General features: G+C 39.8%; 1 protein-coding gene across 4 annotated transcripts in view; it reads left to right on the top strand.

Moving 5' to 3' along the window:
- The window catches only part of LOC126161782 (uncharacterized), a 207,371-nt gene that overhangs the window by 68,920 nt on the left and 120,822 nt on the right, over positions 1-17,629 (top strand). For all 4 annotated transcript variants that reach the window (XR_007534954.1, XM_049917854.1, XM_049917855.1 and 1 more), the window contains 2 exons: positions 11,990-12,356; positions 12,818-15,373. Coding sequence is in view for 3 of the 4 variants with exons in the window: in XM_049917854.1 (XP_049773811.1) it covers positions 11,990-12,356; positions 12,818-15,373 (2,923 nt within the window). In the remaining variant the exon portion in view is untranslated. The remainder of the gene's footprint in view (positions 1-11,989; positions 12,357-12,817; positions 15,374-17,629) is intronic.

The following is a 17,629-nucleotide window of genomic DNA, read 5'->3' as shown; positions in this document are numbered from 1 at the left end:
AAATTTATATAAAAATTTCGTAATACTACTTTTCGATCTCATGCTTGAGAAGCTGGTGCGTATGAATGAAATGTGAAACTATTTCCTAACATAAAACTTTTTGCTTGTAGTAGACCTAATAGGCATTTATTATTGGTACTTCGTGAATTATATTCTGTCGTGTTATAAAAATAACGATTTGTGCCAAAACAGTCTCGTTTATTTGGTGTGTTACAAAACTGCTGCCATATTAGAAAGGCCTATTTTGTTTTATCTAGCAGACAGTGACAAAATAGACGTAATCAGATCGAGAAACCACACCAGTCTTGGGTATTGTTTGTATTAACAGCTTTTTCAGTTTTAGATAACGACATTTCGATTTTTCATGTAGCAAATCGTTTGACGAACTTTGATGAGGTAATAGATTCTTTCGCAGAAAGGAAAGCACGCCATGTAAAGCTGTAGCAAGATTAGAGAGAAAAAAATGCTAGGAGCTAAGGTTTGAAGAAATGTGTAATTTCTTGCTTATCTCTTGTCAGTACTGGTTTTATATATCCTATATTTAATTTTGTGTCTCACAAAAGTTATTAGCTAATAGGCAACAAAGAGTTCAGATTTTCTGAAGAGTTGTTGTTCTCTTGATTACAAGTAATCCCATCCGCTATTAATTGTGAGATTTTTTTTTAAGAGGGGCAGGCTGTCAAACCGGCCGACTGGGAACAGGAGAGGCACTACAGGACATTTCAATTTCCACTCTCCTGAATATAGTTTGGACGTGTGGTAGAAAAATGCTTCATGAAGAGGCGTGGCACTGCACTTTGGCATACTTAAGACCAAATAATATGTTTTACATTTCCTCGAATACATATGTTTTATGTTTCAGACTTTTCAGAAAGGTGTGCGCAACAAGATGAACATATTTTGAAAATTCGATTTTTTTTAGTATTGACCCGCTTCGCTAATGTCGTAGATCCGGGGCTGATGCACAGAGCAGTCTGAGTGATACTGGGTAGTCTCCATGTGACCCGTGTTTACATTTAATGGTTCAAATGGCTCTGAGCACTATTCGACTTAACTTCTGAGGTCATCAGTCGCCTAGAACTTAGAACTAATTAAACCTAACTAACCTAAGGCCATCACACACATCCATGCCCAAGGCAGGATTCGAACCTGCGACCGTAGCGGTCACTCGGCTCCAGACTGCAGCGCCTAGAACCACACGGCCACTCCGGCCGGTTTACATTTAGTGATTTTGCTGTTTCCCCTTCGCTTACTCTCATGTCAAATGAAAACAAAATGGATATCTGTGGCCGGGAGCTATCAGGTGAATTAATACACATTCTTATAATTATGGGAGGCTGAAATATGTCATTAGTTTCAGATTTTATTTTATTTCCGCCTTTATGCCATAATAAAGAACCAAACATGATATAATACAGTACTGGTGCTCCAAGAAAATTTACATCCCGAAAACCACACTGAGAAGCTTAATATCAGGTCGAGGTCTAATTCATTGGGAATCTGGACATACGAATGTGCCCTTTAGGTATGCACTTTAAATGTGCACATTTTAATATGGTTCACAAAATTCCGATGCTCTTGCAGTATCCTCTGATGTCTTGTGTCTTTTATGCCATAATGTATGATCTTTTAATATTTTACACGTGCGTATGTACAGGCTTCCTACGTCATCATAGCTAGCCAAGCGCGGTGTCACCTGTTATCTGCGCTCTCTGGCAACTGCTGAAACGAACCTATTTCTAACAGGTTGTGGGAAAATATTGCGAATAGTGGTTTGAAAAGCATTACTTTCAATGTAAATATCCTTTTACCTAAGTTGAACTATGTGCAAGAATGTACCATGAATTTATTAAACACAGAACATTTTACTCTCATTTAAAAATCAACTCTTTGATGACGGGCCATTTAGAAGAATTTCAAACCCTGAAGATCAGACATTTATGTCATTATTAAAAATTTTACTGGCACATTTGTGTGATATATCTTAAAGTGTAACACACGCAAAAAAGATCAACTGTATATGCGAAAGCTTAGCTTCTCTTGCACCTTGGGACCAATATTATATGTGAAAGCTGTGCTTTCCTTGTAGCAACACTATGTATATTAATTTAAACTATTAACTTTCCCTGTTTGTGTGTTCGTGCTACTTAACAGTGGTGTTGCTGTTGGCTGACTACATCACGTGTCCTATGCTCTGAATATCTGCTGTCATCGGCTGGCGAGATCACGTTGCATGAGCTACGAACGGCTTACAAAAGGGCATCGAAATCTTGATTTCAATTATTCGGAAAATAACATGCGGTGTTTGGTGGAATTCCAATGTATACTTTCGTAATACAAAAATATGCAGCGTACATGTTGCTGCACATCAAAGATATTTTCAAAATGTGTCTTTTTCCCTGAGTTTCGTTTTCTAAAGTGCCGGGAAATTCTACACCCATGTATAAAACCATAACCATTCAAAGGATTGATAAGGAAAAGTATACTATCACCCGAGAGAACGTGTATTTTTAACCGGGAAAAATCCAGGAATTTTTTTACTTGTCCACGTATACACCCTGAAGCAGAGTATGGGACATACCTTACCACAGCACAGTTCCTTGGCTTAGTCAGGGAAAAGTTCTTGGTGTTTTCTTTACCATTCATGAGGAAATACCTCTTTTTCTCAAAATGAAAGGAGAAGAAACACACTGTCTGAAAGATTTAAAATGGACATCAGAAATTCGTAGCTGACATAAAAATGCATATGAATTATTTAAATCGGTCAGGGCAAAGAGCAGCATTAGTTGACATGCAAGACCTAATCGGAGCGTTTATGGAAAAGTTATGCTTGTTTGAGAAGCAGATAGGTGACAGAATTTTAACGTTCTTCAGTTGTCTGTCTTCTTTAAAACTACCGGAAGGTACCAGTTTTGGCAACTATCAAGCCAAGATAAAGCAGCTTATCATGTTATTGAAACATGATTCTGACAGTTCAGCATTTTTAAAGTAGAAATGAAGTTGTTCAGCACTTCTGTCTCGGTTTCACCTGATGATTTACTGTTTGCACTCCAGTTGGAAGTTATTGGTTAGCAAAATTCAATTTTGATGAAAGACAGATACTACAACATGCTTACATGCTTAATTTGTCACAGTAGTGTCGTTCTTACAGCAAAAAACAGGAAAAGTACCACAAAAATGCCCCACATATCATATGCTTGTTTGAATCTATGAATACTTGTGGGCAGCTTTTCTCAACAATGGAAAAAATAAAAACCAAGGTACGATCTTTTCTTTAGGATGCGACACTGAAGGCCATTCTCCACATTAACGCTGCGACACTTTGCTGTCGATATGAAAAAAATGTATAATTTCAGACACCCAATAAACATATACAATTTCTTTTAAAACAAAACAGTTATTTCTCATTTATTTCCTTAACTTCCTGTATCCCCGAGGTAGTCATGTCACTGCATCATAGCTGCTAGGAGCATGATGTTGGCGATTATGTAAGGTGCTGCAGGTGGATCAAAAGGCATGCCGTGCCAGCTGTCATGCCATGTGTCACCGACCCATTTGATTGTTCACAGTGAGTGACAGTGCTCTGTGGAGCAGGGAGTGCTCCGCAACTCAGCATGGAGCTCATGAGCTGGAACAGCCTGCACTAGCCTGTTCCACTTCTCTGTTTCTCTCCTATCCTCTCTCCCATTTTTGCTCCCTTTCTTCCGCCTCTCCAGCAGCCAATACAACGGGGCACCTGCTCTGCAACTAGCAGCTCTGTCCTGTCCCCATCGTGTCCCTGCAGGCTCTCACAGGCAGTACAATACCTTCCTCCATCCCTACCCTGCTATCCCCCCCCCCCCCCCCCCTGCCCCCTCCTTATTCTCACAACCTATCTCGTATTACTGCTCATTTCAGATGCAATTAAGAGTCCACAGTCAGACAACAGCAGCTGGAGACAGCAGCTGTGTGTGAGAGCTGTGCTTGTGTGTGTGTGTGTGTGTGTGTGTGTGTGTGTGTGTATATATGCTTTCTGTTTCCGAGGAAGGCGTTTTGGCCAAAAGCTTAAATCTTCAGTAGTCTTTTCATTGCGCTTGTCTGCACTCAACGCCTCCTCTGTGTTTATGAATGTTATTGTATGTTAGCATTCGTGGCAACATTTGCAACTTCATATTGTGCTAACAAAATCTCTACTCCAGGAATGTTGTTCTACTGTAATTGTATGATTTGGGTTTCTGGTCCAATCTTTTAACCCATATTAGTTGTATTTCTGTTATGTATAAGTGTCAGTCAAAAAGTTTCCATGTGAAGGCCATACAGTAAAAAATTGGTAAGCCAGTCAGGCAAAATTGCCGTGAGCATTGAGACAATCATCCAGCTGGCCCACCAAGTTGAAGGTACCAATTTTGTAAAACACTGTGCCCTGTTGCATGATGAAACCCAACACTGCCTGCTGCACATCCTCATCTGACAGGAAACATTGACACATTAAGGCCTTCTTCAAGTGACCGAAGGGGGAAGAGATCAGGACTATAGGGCAGGTGCTTGAGTGTCTCCACCTCTGCATTACAACATTTGTAGTATGGAAACTTGAATCACCATGAAGCAGCAGCATCCAGCACGGAACTTGACATACTGTCCCATAAACATTCTTAATTCTCTGATGAATGTCTGCTGGTGTTTGTCTCTCGGCAGTCAAGAAAAGAACAACAGCAAGTTTTTTCTGTTTAGGCCCATTGGGTAATAACTTCGCTATAGCTCACATTTACTGCATGCACATTTGAAAGATGAGTGCCTACATGTTGCGGCTTACATACGCTCATTGGACTCGTGCTGCATTGCATATACACTACAGCTACGCCTGCAGATGGAAACTGTTTGATCTCCCTTTATGTTATCTCCTACGATAAATAACATACTGTAGTCTCATAAAGAAATTATGCCAAGTAAAATGACGACATCTTCATATTTTCTCTTAGTTTGCCATGAATAAAGTGAAACAGTGATATGTGGAATGTAGTTTACAAATACTGCCCCAGTTGAAAACTCCTCTGTTACATATAGGAAAGAGAATATGTTGAATGTGTATAGAGAGACATTTCTTCATTGTGTAATATATCTGCTTGACATAGATCTGAGAGCTTGTGATCACAAAGAAAAGTTGTGTGCAGTCTGATTAAAATTACTTGACAATTGACATCTGTCACGTGCTGCTACAGTGTTGCCACATCAACTGCTGACTACCACTTAGTTATAGGTGACACAGAAACGTGGCAGGTCACTTCACAAATGATGTTAGTGTGTAACGCAGAGCAATGTTTGTAGTGGCTGTCCCAAGGTGTGAGATAAATATGAAATGCCCTGTAGACAGCTGATTTTAAGTGACCTAATCACAACCTAATGATGTGCACTGTATCCAAGAGAACAGTGGTCAACAATGTGCGGCATCAGTGAAATCTTAAGCACATTGTCCATGGTGATTAAACCTAGGCTCTGCGAGCAAACTCAAGGTAGAAAAAATTCAGTTTCAACGCTAAAAGCAAACTAATCTGTCATTGGGTACCTGTAACTATAAGAGCTGTCGCCTTACCAACTGATGAGCTTTCCTCATTGGCAAGTGGTTGCAGATTATAGGCGACACAAGCAGATTCCAAATGAGAAAATTGACAGGAAGAAACGTAAGAGCAAATACAATAGTTGGTATGATAATGAAAATGACGGCAAAGAATTACAAATAGAATAAATTACATTTTAAACAATTAATAGAAAAAATAACAATGAACTCTTGATTAGAGGTAGAAATAAAAAAAAGAAATTTGGGGCTTATGACGAAATTCAAAGCTGTGACCTCTTACATATTGGGTTAATATGATAATCAATGACGATCCAGTTGCAACGATGAACTGCAACATTCTAAAATTCGGCTTTATGAATGTTGTGAGAAGCTTTCTAATGCAAGCCGATCTCTGTGATTATAATAACAGTGTCTGTGACGCTGAATTGCATCTTGGCTTTGGTTAGAACTGTGAATGCCATGGGTGTATTTTATTTCCATTATTTTGTGTGTGTGTGTGTGTGTGTGTGTGTGTGTGTGTGTGTGTGTGTGTGTGTGTGTGTGTGTTGTTTCTGCTTCTGGTGTGTTATCAAATGTGATGAAATGTGAAATAAAAGGACCAGACCTATGATTCAGGATCCAAACAAATCAAGAAAGAAAGTCAGACAAGGAATTCGAAGTCAACTGATAATTGTTGTGGCAGTTTGGCAACGGCAAACAGTATGGGTGTGATGTTGAGTGCTCCGATTGCAGGAAACCAGTTCCAGCACATGTAGTGTCAACTATCAAGTAATTTTAATCAGACTGTAGTATATGATTATAACGAATGAATGAAATTGAAGAAAAAACATATCTTTCAAACGTGGTCTTTGATGTTTAGTTACCAGAGATCATCATTCTTTTTTTAACATATTGGTTTATTTGTTTGCATCATAGAGTAAAGGAAACTTCTCTTAGTTTTCTCTGCCCAGTAACAACTCTTCTGCTGCAGAAACCATAGTTGCAGCCGCCGTATCCTCGGATATATTGCACATCATAAGGTCGTGGTTAGGTTAGGACAGGTTTACATACAGAGCTACAAAATGCATCATCTGCTACAGTTCATTCATTGATCACTTAAAATCTGCTGTCGAAAGAGCATATCACATTTCTGTTGCATCTCAGAATGGCTACTTTCAACATTCCTCTGTGTTACACATTAACAGCATTTGTGAAGTGACCTGCCGTGTTTCTGTGTTGCCTATAACCGAGTGGTAGCCAGCAGCTGATGTGGTAACACTGTAGTGGCATTTGGTAGACTTTGATTGTCAAGTCTGAATGAAAATGCCCATGGCCACCATGGATTTCTGAGAACAACTTGGAAACAAAGGAAGAACATTCTTTACAATAGTTAGATGAGGTCACTTGCGGTGGCTGCTTTGTCGTGAGGTAACCAATGTGCAAGTGGTACAGAGAAGATAGGGTTTTTTGAAATGCAGTTTTTAATTATAGTGCAACTTTGTATAAAACATTCCTCAGGCTTCCTGCCATGTCAGTTGAGGGGACTGACACGGAAAGAAGTCCAAGAGTGTTTGATACAATAGTGCTGTCGCAAAATAATTTGTTCTCATAATCCAACTATACTCATTAGTCAACATCATACAGTAGTACTGTCTTGTGCCAATTTTAAGAATTTCAGTTACTTATTCTTAGGCAAAAATGCAAGTACTGTTGTAGGTGCACAAGGGAATAACTGCCGTCAAGTAGAGTGGAAATGATAACTTGTTTACTTTGGATAATTACAAGAATGGACAACAGTACAGTTTATGGTACAGCTCTGATGTGAGTTTCAGGAAAAACTAACACATCAAATAACTCATGGAAGGTCCGTCATGAAACCCTAGCACAGGGAGGCATAACCCAAATTCGAGGTCGGCACTCTCTGAAGCCATTGCTGGAACAACACGTTACAGTGGCGGCGACATTATAGTCTCAACAATGTTTCATGGTATTAATCCATTTGTAACAAATGTTTGGTCATTTTGTTTAAAAATCCACCTCAAATCATTTTGACGTAGAACTAATGGTTGCCTTTCCCTTGGAGAGTGATATTAAAAAATCAAAATAACATACATTCTTACATGGTTAGAAGTATGCTTGAATGACTAGAATAGACAAAGACTGGAAAGAACTTGCCTTTACCTCATGGATCTTAATGCAATCCATGTGATCACCTTGGTCATGTGTACTGTGTGAATTCTCTGTCTTTTACACAGGTAGCTGTGGGACTGACAGCAGACAGTCTGATACCTAATGACTTTTGAGATTTGTAGACACCTATACTCAAGAAGATCAGTAAAAGAAGAATGCATAAAATAAGCAGGATTGGTGTGTAGCGTGCAGAAATACACAGTAAAAAACAATTAGCACTAGCTTCCGAACCCTTGCTCTCTTTTCTAGTAAGAGTACACACACACACACACACACACACACACACACACACACACACGCGTACACAAACGTACATGCTCTTTATAGCAGTGAGACTGATTATCCATTATCAAAAGCAGTTGCCTGAGTAAATGGAGGTGTGAAGGGTATGGGGAAGGACGCACGAGTCAAGGCAGTGGCAGTAGAGTGTTGTGTGGCAGATCTTTCACCAGATGACTTAGCGGCTGGACAACTATATGAAAAGAGTTCAAAGAGTAGAGCGTATAGGAGATAGAGGGAAGAAGGAAGGAAGGAAGGGAGTAGAAGAAATGAAAGTGATGGTGAAGAGAGGGATGGGGAGGGGAGTAAGTAAGGGAGAGTGGTGGAAAAAAGCAGGATGTGGGACATGAGAGGGGTGGGGGGGGGGGAGAGAGAGAGAGAGAGAGAGAGAGAGAGAGAGAGAGAGAGAGAGAGAGAGAGCAACCTGTATGGGGCAGGGGGAGGAGGGAGAGGGGAGAGTAGTGGATTGAAGAGTGTGCACGATATGCTTGACAGACAGTTCCCACCTTCGTAGTTCAGAGCAACTTGAGCTGGAAAGGAATATCTAAATGGCCTGTGTAGTGAAGCAACTATTGAAGTCATTAGTGTTGGGGTGTGCAAGATGTTTGGCAACTGAATGGTCAAGTTTAAGGTTTGCCACAATTTGGCGGTGGCCTTTCATGTGAGTGGACAGTTAGTTGCTTGTCATGCTCACATATGATGCTGTACAGTAATTGCAATGTATCTGATATGTAACATGGCTGCTTTCATACGCGGTTCTGACTTTTATTGTGTAGGAGATCTCTGTGACTGGCTGCAGTAGGAGATGGCAGGTGGATGTTTGGGATAGGTCTTGCATTTTGTCCAGCCACAAGACAGTTGGGCGCAGTACTGGGAACAGGATTGGAGTGGAGATGGACAAGGATATTCTGTAGGTTTGCTGGGCGACGAAACGTTACTTTGGGTGATGTGGATAGGATTTTGCGTAGGACATCCCTCATCTTAAGGCACGACAAAATGGAGTCGAAAGCCCTGGCAAAGGGTGTGATTGAGCTTTTCCAGCTCATTTTGTTTAAAAATCCACCTCAAATCATTTTGACGTACAACTAATGGTTGCCTTTCCTTTGGAGAGTGATATTAAAAACTCAAAATAACATACATTCTTACATGGTTAGAAGTATGCTTGAATGACTAGAATAGACAAAGACTGGAAAGAACTTGCCTGTACCTCATGGATCTTAATGCAATCCATGTGATCACCTTGCTCGTGTGTACTGTGTGAATTCTCTGCACCCCCCCCCCCCCCTTTTCACATAGCTGTGAGAGCATCGAATATCAATTTCTTGTTCGGTATGGGAATCTATAAGGAGTGGTGGTCGGTGGCTGGTTAACTGGGTTACTGGTGTCAGAGGATGAGATGGCACAGGAGATCTGTTTATGGATGAGCAGGCTAGAATATTTTCTGCCAGTGAAAGCTCTGGTAAGATTATCCATATATTTCAACAACTCCTGCTTTCCACTGCAGGTGCGGTGTGCATGGGTGACAAGACTGTATGGAAGAGACTTTTTGACATTGAACGGGTGACAGCTGTCGAAGGGGAGGTACTCTTGGCGGTCAGTGTGACTGACGTGTGAGGTGTTGGTTAACTGCAAATGGCTTTTTCTCTGTAGGTCTTATTAGATTTTTATGGTTGATTGCCAGACTACCAATCTAAAGGTCTGGGCTTCGATGCCTTGTCAGTCCTGCTGTTTTTATCTGTGACTTACCACTTTCTTTCATCTCTGGCAATGATTGCTGATGTGGAAAAAATGCCAAGTTGTACCATGGTCCAGAGTTCACATTAAACAGTAGGTCTCCCTACAGTGAGCTGGGTAAGTCATTTCAAAATTCATAGTAAGGCAAGTGCATATCACCTCCCAGTATGACCATGCCTTGTAAAGCATTGTGGTGCTCAAACCAACCTTTGAGTTGATGACAGTTTTGCCCCCCCTCGCCCCCCCCCCCCCCCTTTCACATAGCTGTGAGAGCATCGAATATCAATTTCTTGTTCGGTATGGGAATCTCTAAGAATTTTGTTAATAGCATTTGTGAATTAATGAGTACATTTTTTGTGTGTGTAATGTTATAAAATTTCAGTATAAAATTGTTGATATGTATCATACATTCTGAAGTGCAAAGCATATTGGAAATGATTTGTGTTTGACTGCAGGTATTTCCTTATTACTGAAAACTCTTTTCTTTCATCCGCACACAGTTTTACAAATTTGTAGAAGTATTTTGTCTAACTACTAAAAAAGCAGAAGAAAGAAAAAGCTATTAGATAGATTATGTTTAATTTATTAGCAGCATCCCAAGGTTTATGAAAGTAATGGCTGCAGCACATAAAGCCCCCTTATGTATTTGTACATACTCATTTCATAAATGATCACTTAACTTACAGCAGTAACATGAGTGAAGGATTTCATTGCATCTGATGCACAGGTGGCTATCCCAGGAAATCATGCACCTACAACCATTCTGTGTTGTGCATCCAATAATTATAGAGAACCACATGTAACAATTGCTAAGTAATAATAAGTCATTCAGTTTGAACACTATTTATTTAGCTCTGAGCAATTACAATTGGCTGTAATTAGTCTTACTCAGTTAAATAATGCACTTTCCGCTTAGCCACATAGATCAGCTTGTTTCATTATAATTTTGTTTGGAAAATATTAATTATTCTGTTGCTTCTTACAGCTGTAAGACTTCTTTTGATATCCAAGATTTGACTTCTTTTGATATCCAAAATTTTAAACAATGTTACCTACAAAGAAATTGATTTTCCATGCACCACAAATAGCTGCCAGACACCTATCACTCAGCAGACTTCAACTTGACAAAACCTAAGGATTCTTCACAATTTTCACAAAAATACTATCCATGAACTCTTGTTATCTCCACAGCTCGAAACGTATACCACTTTTAAACTATTCCTTTTTCAAAATTAACTTTTAACTGGGCTGGGGAACAACCATCACATTTAATCTCTTGTCACCAACTCTAGGCATGCATTAACATCTAGAACTTTCTGGTATATCAGTAATATCACAACTTCCAGAAATGAGCTGCTAATATCCATAGTTATAGTGGGATGCACGTGAGAAGGGAGCAGTGTGACATATTCTGTGCAGGGAGAGAGGCAGAGAACACTTTGCAGTGATGCCAGTGTGCTCTCTTAGTCCCATGTCTCACAGTGGAGCTGCAGCCTACACTGGTAACTGGTAATGCAGTGTATCTGCTTCTGACTCGGCCTGTCAGAAATTTTGTGGCCAGAAAACTATCTTTGTAATTTTTTTATATAATACTTGTGTTTGCTTTATGCCATCCGTAATGAATGCTATACTGGCTGAGTAACTACACCATACTCAAACTAAAATGAAAATCAGTGCTAAATGTCTACATGCATCCCGATGCACTTTCTACAGGCAGACGGAGTAGAAAGATGCTATTTGCTGGAGTAACATGTGGTACACTGCTCCTTCTTATGTGTGCACCACTATAGTAAGGTTATCAGTAACTCTTACAAGCAGCAAACAGTAAAAATAACACATTTATTATTTATTTTAAAGTAATATAAACTTTTTTGTTTAAATAAGTAAATTTATTTATAAATTCCACTTTGTCCCAAAATAACTTAATTTGAATTTTGCACTATGACATTTCAGATCCTGGTGACCCACCTTCAGATACTTCTTTTCTTTTGAATCTACAGGCGTCTTTTTATATGGTCATTTGCACCAGTGTAGCAATGTCAACATATTTTTTAACCTGTAGTGTTAATTTGTGTAAGCTAAGAGAGATAATTACGTTACATTAAACCAATTTGTATGTTTTTAGAATTAGTGTGCATTGCTATGTCGGTACCAGTAAAACACACACAAAACACATGTGGAAGCTGTTGTTCATACATAAATTTTCTGTGACAAAATTTTTGTAATTCCTCATGTTACTACTTTTTGCTACAGCTTAAACACTTTGAACCTATTTGGGGTGAAAAGCAAGATGTGAGATCGGAAAATATACCTCTTATGCTTCCGAGTCCAGTAAGACCACCATTGAAAACAACTATAAAGCTAAGGCCATCAACATCAGTTGGTGGAGGACGTCACAGTAAACCTGTACAGACGTGTGCAAGGCGATTAAGAACAGTTGGTGCAGTTACGAGAGCAATTGCAAGCTACAGGGAAGAGGTGGATAGCGCTGTAGCTTGTAAAGTAGCAGATTTGGCAGTAACCAGTAGCACAGAGAAGAGGAGCCTTGAAAGTCCGGAATGCTACTCTCAACGGACCTCAAAGAAGTTGAGAGCCTCGAGTCCACAGGAGTCAAAGAGTGGTAGGTGTTTTTCTTTTGTTACAACAGTTTTCCAGCAAGCAATTATGGCTGTCTCTCCAGTTCTCTGCTTATGTTACATTATTAAGCATTGTGATGATAAGGGTCCACATGCAATTCACTGCATGCCGAGAGAAATTAAGAAAGTTTGGAAGCAAATCTCACTTCCATCTTCTACATTCATAAACTAATGCTGTGATGGAATATTGTAATGGTGGTTTCACTGTATGGTTGATTAGTGGTGAATGTTTAATGAAGTTGTGTTTTGTTTTTAGTGGTTTTTGTTTCATTATATTTGTGATTTGGCATATCATTTTGTATGATTTGGTAAGGGCATGTAGTAACTGAATTCTTCAACAGTACCAGTTTCTCTACTCAGTAGAATTTTATCCATTAAGAGGTTGTTGTGGTCTTTTTATATTTTAGTGTATCCTGTAACTAAATTTCTCTTTTCTAAATTTCAGATATTAGCTTTAATGAAGCTGCTCCAGCCAGTGTATCATGTGAAACTGATACTCCTGAAAGCAATTTGGAACTGGATCGTCCTAAAAGTAGTGCTGAAGAATTTGAAGATAATGAAGAAAAACTTGGTGTGCTCAATGAACTGAGTTTTAACAATGAAGTAGCACCATGTGATGTTCCAGAACATGAAACACTATCCGGTGAATGCATTGATGTGGCAGGTGAAACGGTTGATGTTCTGACATCTGACAAAGATGTGTTTCTTAAAGAATCTGTAGACTGTGACAGCCAGAGTACTACAGAAAGCAAAGAACAACCCAGTAATCAGTACCTGACTGCTATGGAGTGTGAAGAAAATGATGTTCCAGAAGTTGTTGATAGAAAGTTGTCTGAGAATGAAATCCAAGAAATAGTTGATGGTTCATCAGATGTTCATATGCAACAAGAAAGTGAAATAAAAATTGAAGAATGCACAGTCAAGGATAGTGCTAGTGGAACTGTGAGCTTAAGTGAAATGCCAATTGAAATTAAAGTCAGTAACGAACATATAGATCTACTTGTTGAATTTAGTGAAGTTAAAAGTGAAAGCAGAGAGGAGGTTAGCAGTGGAACCAGAGAGGTTAGCAGTAGAAGCAGGGAGGTGGTTACCAATGGAAGTGGAGACGAGGTTAGCAGTGGAAGCAGAGAGGAGGTTAGCAGTGATGAGGTTAGCAGTGGAAGCAGGGAGGAGGTTAACATTGTAAGCAGAGAGGAAATTAGCTGTGGAAGCGGAGAGGAGGTTAGCAGGGGTCAGGTTGGCTCTGTTAGCCAAGATGAGGTTGGCTCTATTACCCGAGATGAGGTTGACTCCATTAGTGGAGATGAGGTTGGCTCTGTTAGTGGTGATGATTCTGGCTCCGTTAGCAGAGTTGAGGTCAGCTTTGCTAGCAGAGTTGACATCGACTCTGGTAGCAGGGCTGACGTTGGCCCTGGTAGCAGGGCTGACGTTGGCCCTGGTAGCAGGGCTGACGTTGGCCCTGGTAGCAGGGCTGACGTTGGCCCTGGTAGCAGGGCTGACGTTGGCCCTGGTAGCAGGGCTGACGTTGGCCCTGGTAGCAGGGATGACGTTGGCCCTGGTAGCAGGGCTGACGTTGGCCCTGGTAGCAGGGCTGACGTTGGCCCTGGTAGCAGGGCTGACGTTGGCCCTGGTAGCAGGGCTGACGTTGGCCCTGGTAGCAGGGCTGACGTTGGCCCTGGTAGCAGGGCTGACGTTGGCCCTGGTAGCAGGGCTGACGTTGGCCCTGGTAGCAGGGCTGACGTTGGCTCTGAAAGTAGGGATGAGGTCAGCACTTTAAGCAGAGATGAGATTAGTGCTGTAAGCAGAGAGGAGTTTAATACTATAAGCAGAGATGAAATTGAAAGTGAAAGTAAAGAGGACATTAAAAGTGAAAACAAAGGGGAATTATTTAGTGATAGTCATCTTTTCAGTGAGTTTGGACCAAGTTTTAAGTGTGATGAACAGGATAGTAAATATGATATTAAAGACAATAAGTTAGATGTTAGTACGGACGTTCCTCTGGAATTGGAGTCTCAAATTTCTGTTGAGTGTGAGATGTGTGATGATATCGTAAAAAGTGAAGAATGTGACAGTCAAAATTTGACAGACTCGAAAACGAATGTGATGATTGAGCTTGTTACAAGAAGTGAGTTTTCTGTTGAGAAATGTGAAGCAGACAATACTAACAGAGGAATTATTGACTCTGAAATGGAAATGGTAACTGTGAATAGTGCTGTAACATTAGGGGATATAAAAGAAGAATTGAAAGAAGTGGACATTGCTAATAATGTGACCTCGCAGACATCTGATAGTGTTCCTTATGATCAGAACTGTGTTTCCCATGCTGGAACTGACAGTAGTGAATTGTTCGGTAGCTCAGGTGTTGTCACCAAAGTTGAAGTAACTGCCAGCCTTGAGGAAAGTGCCTGTGTACCAGGAAAACCATTGCACGCTGTGACTGTTGAACCCACAAGCTCTGAACCAGATATGAACAAAGTGGAAGATGATGACGATGATGATGACGACGATGATGACGATGACGATGACGACGATGATGAAGAAGAAGAAGAAGAAGATGATGATGATGAGGAGGAGGAGGATGAAGATGACGATGATGATGATGCAGAAGATGATGTTGAAGAAAATCAGACAGCCCTTTTTGCCACAACTGTTTCTAGTGGAGATGGCTGTTGCTGGGATGTTGATTCAAGTACAGAGGTGCCTATTGTTGCATTGGAGGCAGTCCCAGTTCCTGTTCCTGTAGCATTAAGGGTAATTGAAGATGGAGAAGCTGCTGATGAAGTAGAGGTAATTCCGATGCAGGAGGAACTGGAAGTGAGGTTAGAGGAAGGAACATTTCCTGTTGCTTCTGAGGACGGCCTATCAGTGGACTGGCCGTATGCCGTAAAGATGGATCCATCTATGGTAGCAGTAACATCGGACCAGGAGGGGCTGAATAAATCTGTGCAGTCACAGTATGCTGACTATCCAACAAGTCAAGGTGTAAAACTGGAATTAGAAGGTTTGTGTATTATTATTACTATTCTTATTATTAGTTGTTATACCTACAAATATTTGGGAGATGGATTTGGTTTAACATGTGACAGTTTGAGATGAATTGTTAACCATCAGAATATTGTAATGGAAATGACTACTACTGAGGTTCAAAAAGTTTATCGTGACAGCTTGTAAGAGTTAAATGACATTACACTTGATGCTTATATCAGTTTGTTATTTTTACATCAGTTTGTTATTACCATATGGTGTGTATGAATTGTATGGTGAATCAACAAAGAGTCTATGGGATCCAGAAACAGGTAGAGCCATCATTCCTTCCATAATGTCACAGAAATACCTCTAAGAATTCTGTGGTAAAGATGGGCAGAAATACTTATTTAATCTTGTAAACATTCTGAATAAAATCACCTGCTCAGCAAACTGTATAATCTTGTAAACATTCTTTCTAAAAATCATCTGCTCAGCTTAGTAGTTAAGATGTTTAATCATCATGGCATAGTAAACAAAAGAATCAATAGATTGTGCTGTTAGTTTTTTTTTTTTTTATTTAAACTCAGGGGTAGACTTATTTTTGAAAGTTTACATCAGTGACAGAATTAGATGCCACAGTCTTATCTTTACAAATACAAATTAACATTGAATTTACTTGGGTAGGATACACGGGTTTACTGATTTTGCTTTGTATATTAAAAACTTTACAACATTACTTGGTTGCTGTTGATGGGTTTTATTTATGTCCTTTGTTAGAGAAAGCAAGTTTATTTGTGATTTGGGTGCCATCTCATTACATTTTGATAAAAATGCCTATAAAACTGTTGAATTTTTTTGAAGACAATAGAATAGCTAAAAGACAGAGGACTATGCAGTCTTAGGAATACAATGAAGGTGAGATGTAACAGCATCTCAATAACATCAGGCTTTAATTCACTCTTTGGAAACTCCTTCCAAAAATAGGGCATGATGTAATTCTGATCGAAAGCATCATGTGTTATCTAGCTCATCAGAATCCTTCACTTACGGAGGCTGGATGTTAACTTCTCTCCAATGTAATGTCAAAGAAACTGAAATTTTGACGGGAAGAGGAACAAGTGAGTGGATTTATATAATGAACCCCACTTATTCCTACAATATTGCAATTTTTGCTTTAAATGTGTAAAGTTCCCAGTGATCTTATGTTATACCGTGACCATAAAAAAAGTGCAACACCAGACACTGCGTGCTGCGGGCGTGGAACTTAGTGCCTCCTACTTTTCGCACTGCCATACCTCCCCTATTAGTGAAGCAAATGAATTCTTTGTTCTTGTCCCCAATCATACTACTTCAAATGTTGTATACAAAGAAGCTTTATAATTCAAAAATAAGTTCTGCATGTGCGAAGTCTTGGGCACATTTATAAATAAAAACCCAAGCAACACCAGAATTCTCAACTAGTCACTCACAGAAAATCAGTACTTATGCAGGTGGTTGACTGCTAATTTTTTTCCCCATGCTGTTGCATTTATCTTTGTAGCACATGTCTGTCAGCAGCAGGTAAGTGGGTGCCTATTTTGTTTGCATTTTTAAAATACCATTTTATATTTTGAATCGCACATGATTTTGAATCGCACATGTATTGGTAATGTTAAATTTAGTTCTTTGTTTGTATTCTAAATATATTCATCATTAGCAGCCGCAGCAGGAGCCATTTGAGACATTGCCTGCTGTATGAAAGCTTCATTCACTCATCTTAGTGCATTCATGTTGCTCCTGAATGTTTTATAATATCTTTCTCCCAGTCAGTCAGGTTGACCTGGTCTTCTTGGGCCCATATGGTGTCCATTTGTGTGGCTACTTGTTTTGCTCATCTCCATTTAATTTTCATTACAGTCATCATTACCCTTACCATTCCAGAGTATTCTCTTGCCTCATTTATTTTTGTATTCTGTGAGCTTTTTATTCCTAACATACGTTACACTATTGATAACTGAACAACCCGTAGGTTTTGAATGTTTTTCACTCACATTTTCAGACACTTTGGAAGCTTAATTTTGAAAGCTGTTTAGTTTATAAAACACAGTCCAGACGTCTTTACTCTTCTCAAAAATGTAAAAATTCAACTGGTTTTAGGGCTCAATTGTTAATTTGTAATGTCCTCCTCCCCCCCCCCCCCCCCACACACACACACGCTGTGGAGGGTTATCTTATAGTGAACGGTTATGACTCAAGAACCAGCAGAAACTATCCAACCATCCAAGGGGCACAGCAGAGTCACTGAGTGTGA

Source organism: Schistocerca cancellata, chromosome 2 (genome assembly GCF_023864275.1).
Source record: "Schistocerca cancellata isolate TAMUIC-IGC-003103 chromosome 2, iqSchCanc2.1, whole genome shotgun sequence".
Taxonomy (NCBI): Eukaryota; Metazoa; Arthropoda; class Insecta; order Orthoptera; family Acrididae; genus Schistocerca; species Schistocerca cancellata.
This window is presented reverse-complemented; position numbering and strand designations above follow the sequence as displayed.